This window comes from Doryrhamphus excisus, linkage group LG18 (genome assembly GCF_037039965.1).
Source record: "Doryrhamphus excisus strain RoL-2023G ecotype Guam linkage group LG18, RoL_Dexc_Guam_v1.1, whole genome shotgun sequence".
Lineage (NCBI taxonomy): Eukaryota > Metazoa > Chordata > Actinopteri > Syngnathiformes > Syngnathidae > Doryrhamphus > Doryrhamphus excisus.
The window spans coordinates 12,675,020-12,689,596 of record NC_136374.1 but is presented as its reverse complement, the minus strand read 5'-3'; the positions used below and the strand labels follow the sequence as shown (position 1 = coordinate 12,689,596).

The 14,577-nt window shown below is 40.8% G+C and overlaps 1 protein-coding gene across 4 annotated transcripts in view; it reads right to left on the bottom strand.

Moving 5' to 3' along the window:
- nav1b (neuron navigator 1b) overlaps window positions 1-14,577 on the bottom strand; it is a 49,275-nt gene that overhangs the window by 10,373 nt on the left and 24,325 nt on the right. For 2 of the 4 annotated variants that reach the window (XM_078798775.1, XM_078798776.1), the window contains exons 4-18: window positions 9,898-10,048; window positions 9,321-9,621; window positions 8,248-8,989; window positions 7,039-7,446; window positions 6,928-6,969; window positions 6,696-6,859; window positions 6,273-6,446; window positions 5,470-5,519; window positions 5,272-5,295; window positions 4,387-4,464; window positions 3,144-3,227; window positions 2,968-3,079; window positions 2,769-2,890; window positions 1,324-1,499; window positions 1,094-1,250 (exon numbers count right to left, since the gene is read on the bottom strand). In XM_078798775.1, the coding sequence (XP_078654901.1) occupies window positions 1,094-1,250; window positions 1,324-1,499; window positions 2,769-2,890; window positions 2,968-3,079; window positions 3,144-3,227; window positions 4,387-4,464; window positions 5,272-5,295; window positions 5,470-5,519; window positions 6,273-6,446; window positions 6,696-6,859; window positions 6,928-6,969; window positions 7,039-7,446; window positions 8,248-8,989; window positions 9,321-9,621; window positions 9,898-10,048 (2,785 nt within the window). The remainder of the gene's footprint in view (window positions 1-1,093; window positions 1,251-1,323; window positions 1,500-2,768; window positions 2,891-2,967; window positions 3,080-3,143; window positions 3,228-4,386; window positions 4,465-5,271; window positions 5,296-5,469; window positions 5,520-6,272; window positions 6,447-6,695; window positions 6,860-6,927; window positions 6,970-7,038; window positions 7,447-8,247; window positions 8,990-9,320; window positions 9,622-9,897; window positions 10,049-14,577) is intronic. The other 2 variants (XM_078798778.1, XM_078798777.1) reach the window with 1 other exon arrangement.

Sequence of the window (14,577 nt, the reverse complement as noted above, 5' to 3'; positions counted from 1 at the left end):
TAAAGCGTTTTGCTTCACAAAACAATATGCTTTCAAAAGAGTACAATATTTGCATCACAAAACTTCATGCAAGAGAGTTAAAGTGCATGGCTAGAATGGTTAAAAAAAAACAACAAATAACAACTTGCAACTGCTCTATATGTTCCATTGTCATGGACGTTGCTATTAGGAAACTTGGGCTTCTTGTCCTAATGTCTTAAGTGGACGGAACCAAAAAGCTTTGCTTGTGTAGAGCTAACTTCAGTGAGGAGAATTATGTTCCGACATGCCCAAGACAGAGGAATAAACATGTTTTGAAGAGTTTGGATGTTCTTGCACCCCAGGAAAGCACCAACTATACTAGCTACATTCCATTCACAAAGGTATATGCTCGATGTGAGTTTCTAAAAAAGTGACATATGCCCAATGTCATTTGGAAATCATTCATTCATTCATTCATTTTCTACTGCTTTTTCCTAACAAGGGTCGCAGGGGATGCTGGAGCCTATCCCAGCTGTCTTTGGGCGAGAGGCGGGGTACACCCTGGACTGGTGGCCAGCCAATCACTGGGCACATATAGACAAACAACCATTCACACTCACATTCATACCTATGGACAATTTGGAGTCGCCAATTAACCTAGCATGTTTTTGGAATGTGGGAGGAAACCGGAGTACCCGGAGAAAACCCACGCATGCACGGGGAGAACATGCAAACTCCACACAGAGATGGCCGAGGGTGGAATTGAACCCTGGTCTCCTAGCTGTGAGGTCTGCGCGCTAATAACCACTCGACCGCCGTGCCGCACCATTTTGGAAATCAGTAAATTTGGATGAACTCACAGGGCACAGAGTTCAATTCCTGTGCAGCTGCGACTGAAAAGGCACTCTGATGAAATGCCCTTTTCCATAGAGGAAAAATACAGTCACATCTGATTGCCTCTCATGTTACTCTATGAGAGATTTTCTTTAATTTCCCTTTAATGCTAACATGCAGTCTTTATTTCCAGTGTTCTGAGTGTGGAAATAATGTTAAATAAAGTTGCACATGATGAAGTACTACTAAAGCCTTGAGGGACGCCAAAAAGGCATTATAAGAATGTATGTATGTATACCTGCATGTTGGTCATGGTCTCCTGCAGCTGCTCCAGTTGATGCGCAGAGGTCAAAGCCTCCAGACGGATGTCAGTCAGTTTCCTCTCCTTTTCCCAGAGTTCCGAGCGAAGGTCCGACACAACCTTGTCATCCCCTGCCTCGCTCCCCTCACATAACCTGGAAAATGTTCACGTGAGACCACAAACTGTCAATTTCTGCTATTTCACATTTCTTTGAGTTTGTGCATTACCCAGATGATGATGCAGAGGCTGAGGCTTTCATAGATGATGGTGGAGGGTTATCTCCATCATGGTGGACTTTGGGTGATGACGGGGCTGATGACTCCGGTGTGGCGATTTCCTCAATGTCGGCATAGGGCCCTTTTGAGCCCTTCTTATTGAAGGCCTTGTTGAAAGAGCTGCGTAACTGCAGAGAGGAAAAGGGAAAAAGATGACAAATAACATTTCAGTATGTGGAATCAAACTATGGAATGGATTGAGTAAGGAACTCAAACAATGCACAACGATGAGCCAATTCAAGAAACAATACAAGCAGTTGATGTTTGCTAAATACAAGGATGAAGAGTCTTGAACCAGTCATGATGTGCTATATATATCACTATATTGACACTTACTATGGTACCCATTACGTTAGGAAAGCAGGAAGTGAACAAATGTAACAGTTACTGATTGTAAAAGTACCATATTGGAGGGGTAGGATTTAATAAGCTTTGCTTCTTCCTACTCCTTTTGAACATGTGGAACTGTGAACTGATTATGTGATGCATTCAATTGTAATCTGATGCATGTTCAACTGAAATAAAACCATTACCTGCCATGCTTCTATCATGTAAATACACAAATTAGTTTGTTTCGATGAATACATATTTGAGTTTTTTTTTCCAATTGATACATGTCACTTTTGCCCCCACGAGTATATACTCAACATAAAAATGTTCAGTCACACAAAAAGTGCTTCGGTAAAGGGAGGGAAGGTTTACATTCCATCATCACTCACCTCATACACCTAACATAAAAAGTGGGCGAGCATGAGGGGGAGACAAGAGTGTTAATTAGCAACAGGATTATTAACACATGCAGGAAAGATTGATGCATGATGAGGGTTCTGTTCCATTTGTCAAACAGTAAAAAAAAAAATGCTGATTTTACTTAAAATGGAATGGCCCATCATTCACAATCCTTATATGACACATGGACACATATGCCTCTCTCATTTCTGAGTGTTCTATAGATGTGAAATCAGACCAAAAGAGACAGCTCGTAATGGGACACACTTACGCCGCCTACTAAGACTGCTATTAAAACACCTACAAGATTTTAGGGTTTTATATATAAGCTACGTATGACCATGTAGTAGCAAGTACATACATGATAACATGTAATACATATTTATTTTTGTAAATGGTCTTTCACTTGTATAGCGCTTTCGATGTGGTGTGGCATGTTATCAATACGCCAGTAACGTAGTTCGAGCGTCGTGATGTCAAAAATAATAATAATAATAATCATAATAATAATAATTATAATAACAACACTGTGGCTGTAGCTTGGTTAATATGAACGTCACATTATATGCAAATGTGGGAAAGAAAAAGACATCTGTTCATGTCTCACATAAGAACTGCGGATGTTGGACGATTATTATTACGATTATATAATATGTGTGCATCCTCACCCAGCTCTTCTTCTTCTTCTTCATGGCCTCTTGTTCCTTGATGCTGCCCATACTCGAGTGGCTGGTGGTGCTGGTGAGGCTCGAGATGCTTTCAGACGAGTTCTGACGATTGATCTGCAGTTCTGAATCAAATTGGAACCGAGACACAATTAGATATGACGATGGTGGCTTTTTGTATTGTACGATATACGGTATCTACCTTTAGATGCAATTTCCGAATTATTGAGAGCCCCGTGGATGATTTCTTGGGCTTCTGTGTTTTTAGTCTTTAGAATCTCAATGGTTTCCCTCAGATCATTCAGTTCAGAATCCTAAAGAGTGAAACCTCTTTTTGTTAGCTGATTATACAGTAACATGAAATAGAGAGCTGGTTACCTTCTGCTCAGACGACACAGACAAGGTCTGAAGACGAGCTGTCATCAGTGCCAGGCTCTGTTCAAAAGCTGCTACCAGATTAGCCTGTCGAGATGCAAAAGAAGAGGGATGAGGATTTGGAGGTATGCATCAGCAACTAAAACAAATAAACTCACAACACATTAAGAAAATGGCTTCCAACTGATACCAGGGAACCGTTACAGTTGACAATGTCTCAATATTTTTTTTTTTTGCACCTAAATATCTCATTTGAGAAACTAAACATGCACAGTATAACAACAACAATAGCGTTATTTACTCAACAGTCCAACAAACCTGGCCTAACTGCAATACCCAACATCCAGAGAAGCAACCGGTTAGCAGGTAGGGAGGGGGGGGGGGCAGGTAGTGAGCAGCAGGAAATCCGTGAATCAAAAGCAGCCAAGAGCATAAAAGAGAGGGACAGTGATTGTTAAGTGTGGGATTAACCATTTTCACCATAGAAACGCATACACACGTACACACCCACACACACAGGCAGTTCAATTGTTGTTCAATTGGGATTGGTTAATTTTGGTTAAGCGTCACTTTTACATTACAAATTGTAATGTAAAAGCTGTGACAGAAGCTTCTAGAAGCAGGGTGTCAAACACTATTGCACTGGTAGCCAAAAATCAAAACTTACTTCAGGTTGTGTTTGCTGTGGCTTTTAACAAGAGAAAAGTATGAGCTAGCTAACAATGCACATCATTGTCAAAATAGGTATTTCCCATGGCTTCCATTGTTAGCTGGCTCATATTAATTCATTTTCATGCACCACAATTCACAGAAAACGGAAAGATAGTGAATGATGGGAAAGATTTAAAAAAAAAAAGCAGTTCCCCTTTAAGGTTTACAGTTCAATTATTTTGACTTTTGGTCTGAATCTGGCATCCTCATTAAGAATGAGGATGAATTTTGTGCTATATAAAATATTGTTTCCACTTTTAAAATGAAAACCCCATGAAATTGCAGTGCGGGCCGGATTTGGACCCTGGGCCTGGAGTTTGACACTTGCTCTAGAAGTTGCAGATAAAATTAATGCATGTGGTTAAAGTGTTAGTAGCATGAGTGATGAAGTAAAACGCGCAGAAGGATATCCAACATGATTACAAAGCTTGAATCAAGTGAGCGATCTCTGGATTTAGATTTGAATGTCAATCATCCAAATGATTAGCAAACTCCTGACGTGAGGTCAAAGTGCAACACCGCAAGTCATACATACGTTAGCAGAAAGCTGCATGGTCAAGTCGGCCACTTTTTCCTGCGAGGATTCCAGCTCACGTCGGAGTTTGCGGATTTGCTGTAGACAAAAAAAAATAATCTCAGTGAGCAGTTTGAACACTTTAATGGGTCACCTTGGACACCAAGTATGTGTGATGCAAATACGAACCTGGTATCAAACGTTTTAATAATTACACAAATGATCAAATGACAGATGGCCTTGTTTTCAACTGGAAATGATATGGTATGGTTTATTTGTTTACATGTTTAAGTACTTGGTTCAATTCCACCCGCGGCCATCTCTGTGTGGAGTTTTCATGTTCTCCCCGTGCATGCGTGGGTTTTCTCCGGGTACTCCGGTTTCCTCCCACATTCCAAAAACATGCTAGGTTAATTGGCGACTCCAAATTGTCCATAGGTATGAATGTGAGTGTGAATGGTTGTTTGTCTATATGTGCCCTGTGATTGGCTGGCGACCAGTCCAGGGTGTACCCCCGCGGAAATAACCTCAAACTACTACTATTACTATACCCAAGTTACATTGATGAACATCACTTCTGCATTTTCTGAAAAGTAGTTGGATATAGCAGAATTGATTTAATCCTACCTGTTCTCCTTGTCCGTTAAACACGTGAATAATATATAATATCACTAGGCTAACATGTCGACACTTAATAACAATAATTCAAGTGTTTATATTTTGTCAACAAAAAGTTTGTTCATGGAGTAGAGAATGTGTAGCTTTAGATTGATAGTTTATGGAGTGATGAAGGAAAGTAAAAAAAAGAAGTGTGTTGGTAGAATAAAAAAATATTAAATAATCAAATGGGAGTGTAGTTTATGCAATGATAAATGGAAATGACACGGTTATGGACACTGTCCTTACCTCTCCTTGTATCCTCTCCTCATTCTAAGAAAGGCATTGCGTAAGCATGTAAATTAGAGGATTAGCTTGTTGTTATAACACAGTACTGTACAGAAATGACATTTTATTGTTGACTTGGCTCTTGTATGATTGGAACGCACTGATCATCAACCAATTAATACTGTATTGAATCAGGTAATCATTTTGACATTTACTCACCGAATAGTTGGACGAAGCATTGGAAGCCAAAGAGAGTACAGAACCGTGCACTATAAAACATAACATAAAAGTTTATTAGTCCAATATTAAAAACAATGTTGTTAAAACGTTATTAAAACCCCATGTATTCCCTATGTATTTACTAACTGGTGTACCCAATGTTGTAAACTACGGTAATGTTTTTTTTTCATTTGAACATGCATCAGATTACAATTGAATGCATCACATAATCAGTTCACAGTTCCACATGTCCAAAAGGAGTAGGAAGAAGCAAAGCTTATTAAATCCTACCCCTCCATCTGGTACTTTTACAATCAGTAACTGTTACATTTGTTCACTTCCTGCTTTCCTAATATAGTTTACATTTTTTTTTCTTTTAAATTTTATTTTTTATTTTTTTGTCACGTACCAAAGTACGAGGTGATATCACCATCCAATGACATAATCGGTACCATAGTAACTGTCAATATAGTGATATATACAGCACATCAAGTTTTTTTTTTATTTAATTTAATTTAATTTTGTCACGTACCGAAGTGCAAGGTGATATGACCATATAACTATTAGACCAACTATTAAAGTATATGTGCTCTTTTATATGCTTGAGTCAATTTAATCATCCAACATGATCTGTCAGAAATCTTTACAAAGATAATAATTTTTTAATTGATTAGCTGTCAGAGACCTGGAACAGAATCATTCCAGTTATAATTCACTTGAAATATAAACTTCTCTATTACTTTTCTCATTAAAACTACATTTCCATCTAAGGTAACATCCTTTAGAGTACCAGTGAGGCGTACCGTCGTCTGTTGGTTCACGGAAAGATCCAGACCGCATCATGCTTTTGGGCCTTTCAGCCAGGGACATGCTGCTGCCAAGGGGAGAGGATCCATACAGATCACAGGCGGAGTCACTAGGAGGCCCAATGCTGTTAGAGCGTGATATCCTCGGAGTGCCTGAAGAAATTGGGGCAACTATTGCCAAGGAGAGACACAGTGAGGATATGAGAGAACATACCCAAGTGCATGACATCATCTGTTTGTAACCAATGAATGACTGCAATCTATACGGTGGGTGATCTTGATGGATCCAATTAAGGGGTTGGTCTGCAAGTCTAAATTATACATCTTAGCAAAACATTTTGACTCCCTTCAGTATCGACTTTAGGGAAGGTCATTTTCCGTTCCTGCTGTACTGAAATACAAAGATCTCTTCTCGCTCACCCACGTTGGTGAGAGGGGCTTTGGTGGCGGATAAGAGGTGAAGTGCACGGGTGGGTGAAGGCAGCTGAGGTGGGCTGTCACTCTCCGTCGTGCTGACTGCGTTGTGGGAGTGGCGTCTTCCCGGTTTTATCCCGTCACTATCCGACAGACTCGATCCGCAGCGTCTTAAGGAGAGAACGGTTACTTACAATGACATGTGACGATGTGTTTGGTGTAATTGTTTTCGACATACTCCAATCCTTTCTTTGGCAAAGTGTTCCTGTCCGTTTGCAGCCTGTGAAGAGGAAAAACAAATCCTGAACAATGGAACAAAAAAAATAGATATACTTCAGATGAAACAAACCCTTCAAAAAGGTTGAGGGATGTCCGGCTCCCAGTACTCCATGTCCCTGCGCCCCTTTCCTGATTCGGTTTCGACTCTGTGGTGCTAAACCTGGCAGAGGAGGGCACACTCATCTGGAGGGGCAGCGACTCCATGCTGCGGTGCATAGTTGACAGTTTGGGGTAGAGCAGAGGTGAACCACCCAGGCTCTCGCTGTTGAACGAGCCAGGAGAGTCAATGTGGAGCACGGGTGCCGGGCTGGGGGTCAGACGGGCTGCAGAGTGGGAGCCAGCCAGGTCCTGCAGCTTGGAGTAAGGAGGGACTTTGGGGGGGAGATCCTGGATGGTCACGCAGGAGTCCAGACTGTTGGAATTGACCTTGTCCAGATGTGCCAAGCTGGGTGGACGACCCAGAGACTTTGCCAACATCCTGTTGGGAGCAGATGCAAATACAATTTTTCTGTTTTTTCCTATTAAAAATGTAATACAAAAATGTACTATTCTGTAAATGTACTGTAATTCTAATATGGACATATCATTAGGGACACCTGCACAATGTGTGGGCTGCATGGTGGACTTGTGGTTAGCGCGAAGGCCACACAGCTAGAAGACCTGAGTTCGATTGTGGAGTTTGCATGTACTCCTCGTGCATGCGTGGGTTTCTTCCGGGTATTCCGGTTTCCTCCCAAATTCCAGAAACATGCTGGGTTAATTAGCGACTCCAAATTGTCCATAGGTATGAATGTGAGTGTGAATGGTTGTTTGTCTATATGTGCCCTGTGATTGGCTGGCAACCAGTCCAGGGTGTACCCCACCTCTCGCCCAAAGACAGCTGGGATATAGACCATATAGACAAACAACCATTCACACTCACATTCATATCTACGCACAATTTGGAGTGGCTAATTAACCTAGCATGTTTTTGGAATGTGGGAGGAAACCGGAGTACCCGGAGAAAACCCACGCATGCACAAGGAAAACATGCAAACTCCACACAGAGATGGCCGAAGGTGGGATTGAACCTGCGACTCCCAGCTGTGAGGTCTGCGCGCTAACCACTTGACCGCCGTGCAGCCCAGACTTAATTTAATTAGTTGGATTTAATTTCTCTGTGCAGGTGTACCTAATGTTGTAGTTGGTGAGCGTATCCATGACAACGGAAATGATGATACTGTGTTTGTATTCAAAACAACAAGATGGTTCTTGGTCAAGAGTAGTAAAATGTAAACACCTCGGTGTGGTGGGGGAAGACAATTCAGGGTATTTGCTGCTGCTGGTCCGTCTCAGGCCGTGTAGTTTCACCACAGACTCTCGTGAGGATTCAGACACGACCTCATCTCCTTTCAGAGAACCACATTCCATATCAGCGCACACGGCTTTGGCCTTCGCCTTTTCCTTCTCTCTATCCGTCTGGTTCACCGGGCCAGTGAATGTCCGATTTGATATTTTGCTGCTAAAATTGGAGGGTTCTTTCACTCGTGGGTTTGCTGAGGCCATGCTGACAGGTTTGAGACTCAACAGACTTGGATCTATGGTGCCACTGACGGGTCGGGATGCTGGCCGACCAATCACACTGAGTGTGCTGGACTTGGCAGGACGAGGCAGGCTGCGGTACTGGATGCTGTTTCGGGCATTTGGCCCCAGGAAGCTCTGCTCGCTACTGGCATCAAAGCTATTCTTGCGTCCCCCCACGGGCTTCACTGGAATTGCTGTGGACTTGGGAGGTTTCCCCACAGTTGAAGAGCCACTGGAGATGGTGGTGCCCCCTGCTGTCAGGACTGTGGCGGTACCAGTGGCTGTGGGTGGCTTCTTGTAGCCGAATGAGGCTCCAGTCATGGGTTTGACCAGACCAGAAGGGGGCTTACGTGGTTCCATCATGTGATGATCCCGACCTGCATCGGAGCGTGACCTTTGGAGACCGCCGGTCTTGATGGAGATCTTGGATTTATCTTGTGGCTTGTCACTCTTTGGTACTGCATAGAAAATATTAAAGAAAAGATAGCAACTGAGCACAGTTTTGCAATTTTGGCATCATGATATGGATGAACATATATCATAAAACATTTGTTTCCATCCAAGATCACATAAGTAAAGACACGTGTATTTACTTTTAGAATATTTATATGTTAATGATCTCATGTGAACCGCTGCCAGACGTTAAATATAATCTAATATGTCTTTGTTATTAAATGACATGTAAAACCTACCACTGACAATAAAAACAGGCATGTAAACAAATCAAACTTTTGTCAATAAAGTTGTTGATTTTTTTTACTTCCTATTATCTGAGCCTTTGGATCTCACCTGCCACTTTCAGCACGCTCTGAGATGTGTGGGTGATAGGAGAGGTCACACCCACTGGAGGATTCCGACTCTTCTTAAAGCTCCCCGGTGCACCTAAACTTTGAGGTTTTCTCAGTTCACCCTTGACCCCGAAGTCCTCACTCAGGCTCGGGGGCTTCTTCCTCCACTTGCTCGGTGCTTCCATTTTGAGACTCCCCGTGTCAAAGCTGCTTGTGTTTAGCTTGTGGCTGACTTTGCCGTCCTCGCTGTACCAGGAGAGTCCGCTCTCTACCAGGGATCGCTTCTCTGCATCCGTGCGGAGCTACAGGGAGGATAAAGACGAGGATAACAATCACATGTGGTTGGTTATCCCGCCAGCATTCTGTTAGTTCTAATCTTTTCTTTTATCTCAGCTGCATTCCAAAGAAGAAAAAAAAATACAGCGATAAGTCAAGCGCCCCAAGCAGTTGAAAGAAAAACAAGGAAAAGAAAAGCATGGGGGAAAAAAAAACATTTAACAGTTTTTGGCAGACGCGAGCCTAAAATTTAAATGACTGAGTTAAAAGAAATCATAAAGAAGATTGCACTCTTGGCTCACCATAACTGAGGAGTTGCGTCTGGATCCCAGGGGCGTGTTTGGGAGGGAGTTGAGGGACGAGCTGGCGTTGAACTCCTCTGAGCTGAGATTGTCCGAGCCTTCGCCGTCGCCATCGCTGAGTCCACTGCTGATGGAGCTGCTTTCATCCCAGCTGAAACAATGGAGTCAAATTTGGGACTCAAACTTCATTGAGTAAATGAAGACCATATGGTAATGGTAATGGTTTTATTTCATTTGAACATGCATCAGATTGCAATTGAATGCATCACATAATCAGTTCACAGTTCCACATGTCCAAAAGGAGTAGGAAGAAGCAAAGCTTATTAAATCCTACCCCTCCATCTGGTACTTTTACAATCAGTAACTGTTACATTTGTTCACTTCCTGCTTTCCTAATATAGCTTTTTGGGTTTTTAGGTTTTTTTTTTTGCTTTTTTTAAATAATGTACCTCGTACCGAAGTACGAGGTGATATGACCATCCAATGACATAATGGTTACCATAGTAAGTGTCAATATAGTGATATATATAGCACATCATGACTGGTTCAAGACTCTTCATCCTTGTATTTAGCAAACATCAACTGCTTGTATTGTTTCTTGAATTGGCTCATCGTTGTGCATTGTTTGATTTCCTTACTCAATCCATTCCATAGTTTGATTCCACATACTGAAATGCTATGGCTTTTTAACGTAGTCCTAGCATGTAAGTGTTTCAAATGTACTTCTTCCCTGAGATCATATTTCTCCTCTCTTGTAGAGAAGTATTGGATGACATTTTTAGGTAATTGGTTATTTTTAGCCTTATGCATTATTTTAGCTGTTTGAAGATGAACTATATCAGCAAGTTGAAGTATTTGTGATGTAGGCGGCATTATGAATTATCCTTACTGACCTTTTTTGCAGTACATTTAGCGAGTGAAGATTGTTTTGTAGTTATTAGCCCATATTTCCACACAATAAGTAAGATATGGTAGAACCAGAGAGCAATAAAGAGTGTGGAGTGATTTCTGATTGAGAACAAATGTTTTTGTTCAATATTGAAATATTTCTGTCCACCGTATGTTGTATATTTGTAATATGAGGTTTGAACATCGAGGCTGTCAATCGTGAGGTTGAAACGAGCAGACTAAACCAAACAGGTGATTTTGAGTTATTTGTAGGGCTGACTAGCGCTTTTGATGAACATTGTGATCCCAAACATCTCATTCTAATCTTTGTGATCTGTCTGCTGTGCTTCACAGGAAACGATCCGGGATGTGCTGTTTAAATCATGCTGGATAAAAAACAGCAAGCCCTGACAGCACAAGGGTTCATTCGGGGGTCCAGTCAAAGTGAAGGGGAAATCGGAGTGACAGACCTACCCCAGCACACCCAAAACAGATGCCGCCATGTCTGCCTGGTGGCATGAGGACGAGCTGCCAAGTAATGAAAGCAGACCTCTGCATGTGTCCGTGAATGCAATAGAACATATTAAACTGCAATAAAACACGTGGAACCATAAAGTTGACTTCAAGCCCAGTTAGGATTAAGTATATTTACACTCCCCATCATCATAACTGACAGTTAATGATCAAATTTCTGCTGACCTGCTCAAAAAAATATATTTAAGTGGAAAAGGTAAACTAATAAAAACTCTTTAATTGTAGGTCGGTTTGTTTCTTTCCTCAGTCTTGGACTACATACAATTTGTGACTATGAAGCCTACAATTAGAATGAAACTGCAGAGAAAAATTATACAGTCTAAAATGTCACTTACATCCTCAAAAATGGCAGTAACCCCGACACTCTATTATGTTTTGAAATATCTGCGACAGGGTAGACTTACAGAACAGATAAATTACATTAGTTATGACTTTCCTGATAGCTAATGCTTTTCTATGAAAGAGTCTCATTTATATATTCTCAGCAACTGATAGCAATTTACATGACTATATTGTTTTCCTTTACCTCGGATAATGGGAATTTCACAGGTGTGTTATATGAGGGCAAGGAATCAGAGGTTACCGTACAAAGACAAACATCCATAAAACAGAAAAGCTTTTCCATTTGGCTTCATTATTCTCATAGCCTTAGAGGAGAAACCTAGTCCAAGGTAATAGGCCTCCCTGCAACCACAAACCCCCAGATGACGCCAGGACCTCCTGGGAGGAATGACTGTATCCTTGGAAAACCTCCCTCCTTCTCATTAGCACTCTCTGGATGGTGAACTCACATCTCTGCTATGGAAAATGAACACTGCTGGAGGTAAAGGCAACATGGAGTAGATGCACTCACAGGAAGTGTCACTGGATATACAATGGAACACCTTGGTTAGCGAGAATTAGATCCAGAAGGTCTGACTCTAACCAAAACATTATTATTATTTCTCATATAAAATATCCGATTCAGAAACCCAAAAATGTTGACACAAGACACGTTGTTAGAGTTTTCCAATTATATTGTAAATACATAGGAATACATACATTATACTGTATATGATAAATGAAAGGGATACATTAACATTTAAGGTTACTTTTAACTTCATGAAGGATGTGAGTGTTCAGTTGAGGTACCTTTAACCTTACATGTTTAGTTATATGCATTTACAATTGTTTTATATGTGTAAACCTATGTATAATTATAAATCTAGAAAAATGTGTTGTGTTAAAATTCTGCTGATAGATGGATAGATACTGTTTTCTTCCTCATAGGGAAATTCGCAAAACAATTATGCCAAGCTAGCCAGGAGTCGAACCTAGAATCTTCTGATCTTCTGATAGCCCGACACTGATGACATGGACTGTTAACGCAACTTCTGTTTTCTTTTGTTTGGTAGCTAAATCCTATTCTTATTGGCATTAGTGTGTTGCTTTTAAACTGATAATTTTATTTGAATAATTGCCAATTACAGAGAATTTCAATGTGGATACTGGATATCCACACTGTGTAGTTTAATTAACATGCAAAATATCCAAATCCTGTGAGCCAAATCAAAGGCTTTAATAATCCCAGCGACACCTAAACATAAGGCGTCTAAAAAAAGGATGAGTAGTTTAACTTTATTTTTGTTTTAAGTATGGCATTTAGGAATGTGAAAATGTTACTTAAAAATAAAGTTATTAAAAGTCTTATAATGGTGATTTGACAATAGACCCTGCGACATGCATGTTCAGTGTCCGATTTAGGTGTACCCAAAGTCAGCCGGAATAGGCTCCACAAACCCCCACGACCCTAGTGAGGATAAGTGGCCTTAGAAATGGATAGATGGATGAATTTGACCTTGGGACAAATTCATTCAATTCACATTATTTGAAATATTACCAATGGAAAACATATGTTATTGTATTGAACATGATCTGAGAGCCTTATTAGAAAAATAAAACAAAACATGGCAGGACATGAAACCTGGATGATATGATTAGTGGTTAGAGGATCTTCCTTGGCCTATGGTATTACTATTCCAGCAGGAGTCACGATGACTTATGGCTGGCTGGACTTCACAGTGAAAGAAAATAAAGGAAAACATGCACACGATACTCACTTACCGGATTGAATACACGAATAAATAGTGGAACTTCACCAATGACCATGACTTTCATTTATGTTTAAGTATGGAATTGTAATAGAACCCGACCACTGGCGAGTCCAGTGATGTGTATCCTGCTCTTATCACTATGCATAATATTGTTTTAATACATCATGAACACGGTCAGTGTGTCTTAGATTATTCAGTGTCTTTCCAAATAGTGTAAATCTAATTTGATTACTGGACTGGAAAAATAAAAGGACCTTCTCCTTTAGTCAGAAAAATCCACCCACACCTCCCACCCCTTTTAGCTTTCAAGGCATTCAAAAGATGCACTCAAAGATGTTGATATGTAGCACTCAACACTCGTCACTTGGTGTCAGTAATGTCAGTAATGTTAGAGTAATGTTCGGTGGGACACACAAGCACAGGCTTCCATTGCAGGTTTAAACTATCAGCCCACGCAAAGGCCCAATAAGGAACAAATTTTTAACAATACACATGAGCACGAGTCTTATGAATGTCTTAAAAGGATAGTTACACATCACCATCAGCAGTGTAGTCCATCAAAGGTGACTTACCTCCCACTTTGTCCCATGAGCTAGTTAGTTCCAGTTAGTTATTGGGGTTACTTAGTTTGGCTTCGCACAACAATATGAGTTCAAAAGAGTAATAGTACATTTGCATGACAAAAAGGGGTCCTTTAAAATATTCAGACCTCACAAATCACTCTTACTTTCTCTGACTTGGGAGAGGTCTTACTTTAAAGCTGAAAGTCGAGACTTAAATCTCAACTTTTGTTACATTTATTCATTCATTCATTCATTTTCTATGACAATTTGGAGTCGCCAATTAACCTAGCATGTTTTTGGAATGTGGGAGGAAACCGGAGTACCCGGAGCAAACCCACGCATGCACGGGGAGAACATGCAAACTCCACACAGAGACGGCCGAGGGTGAAATTGAACTCGGGTCTCCTAGCTGTGAATTCTGCATGCTAACCACTCGACTGCCGTGCAGCCAACTTTTGTTACATTGTTTTGTTTAAGTGACAAAATGAACAAAATGGTTGAAATACTGCACAAAACAAATGAAATGAATGAAAACATAACTGCCTTGCTTTAGCTAATAGACAACAAGCTTTAAGTATTAGTCAGATGACCACTTCCTTTCT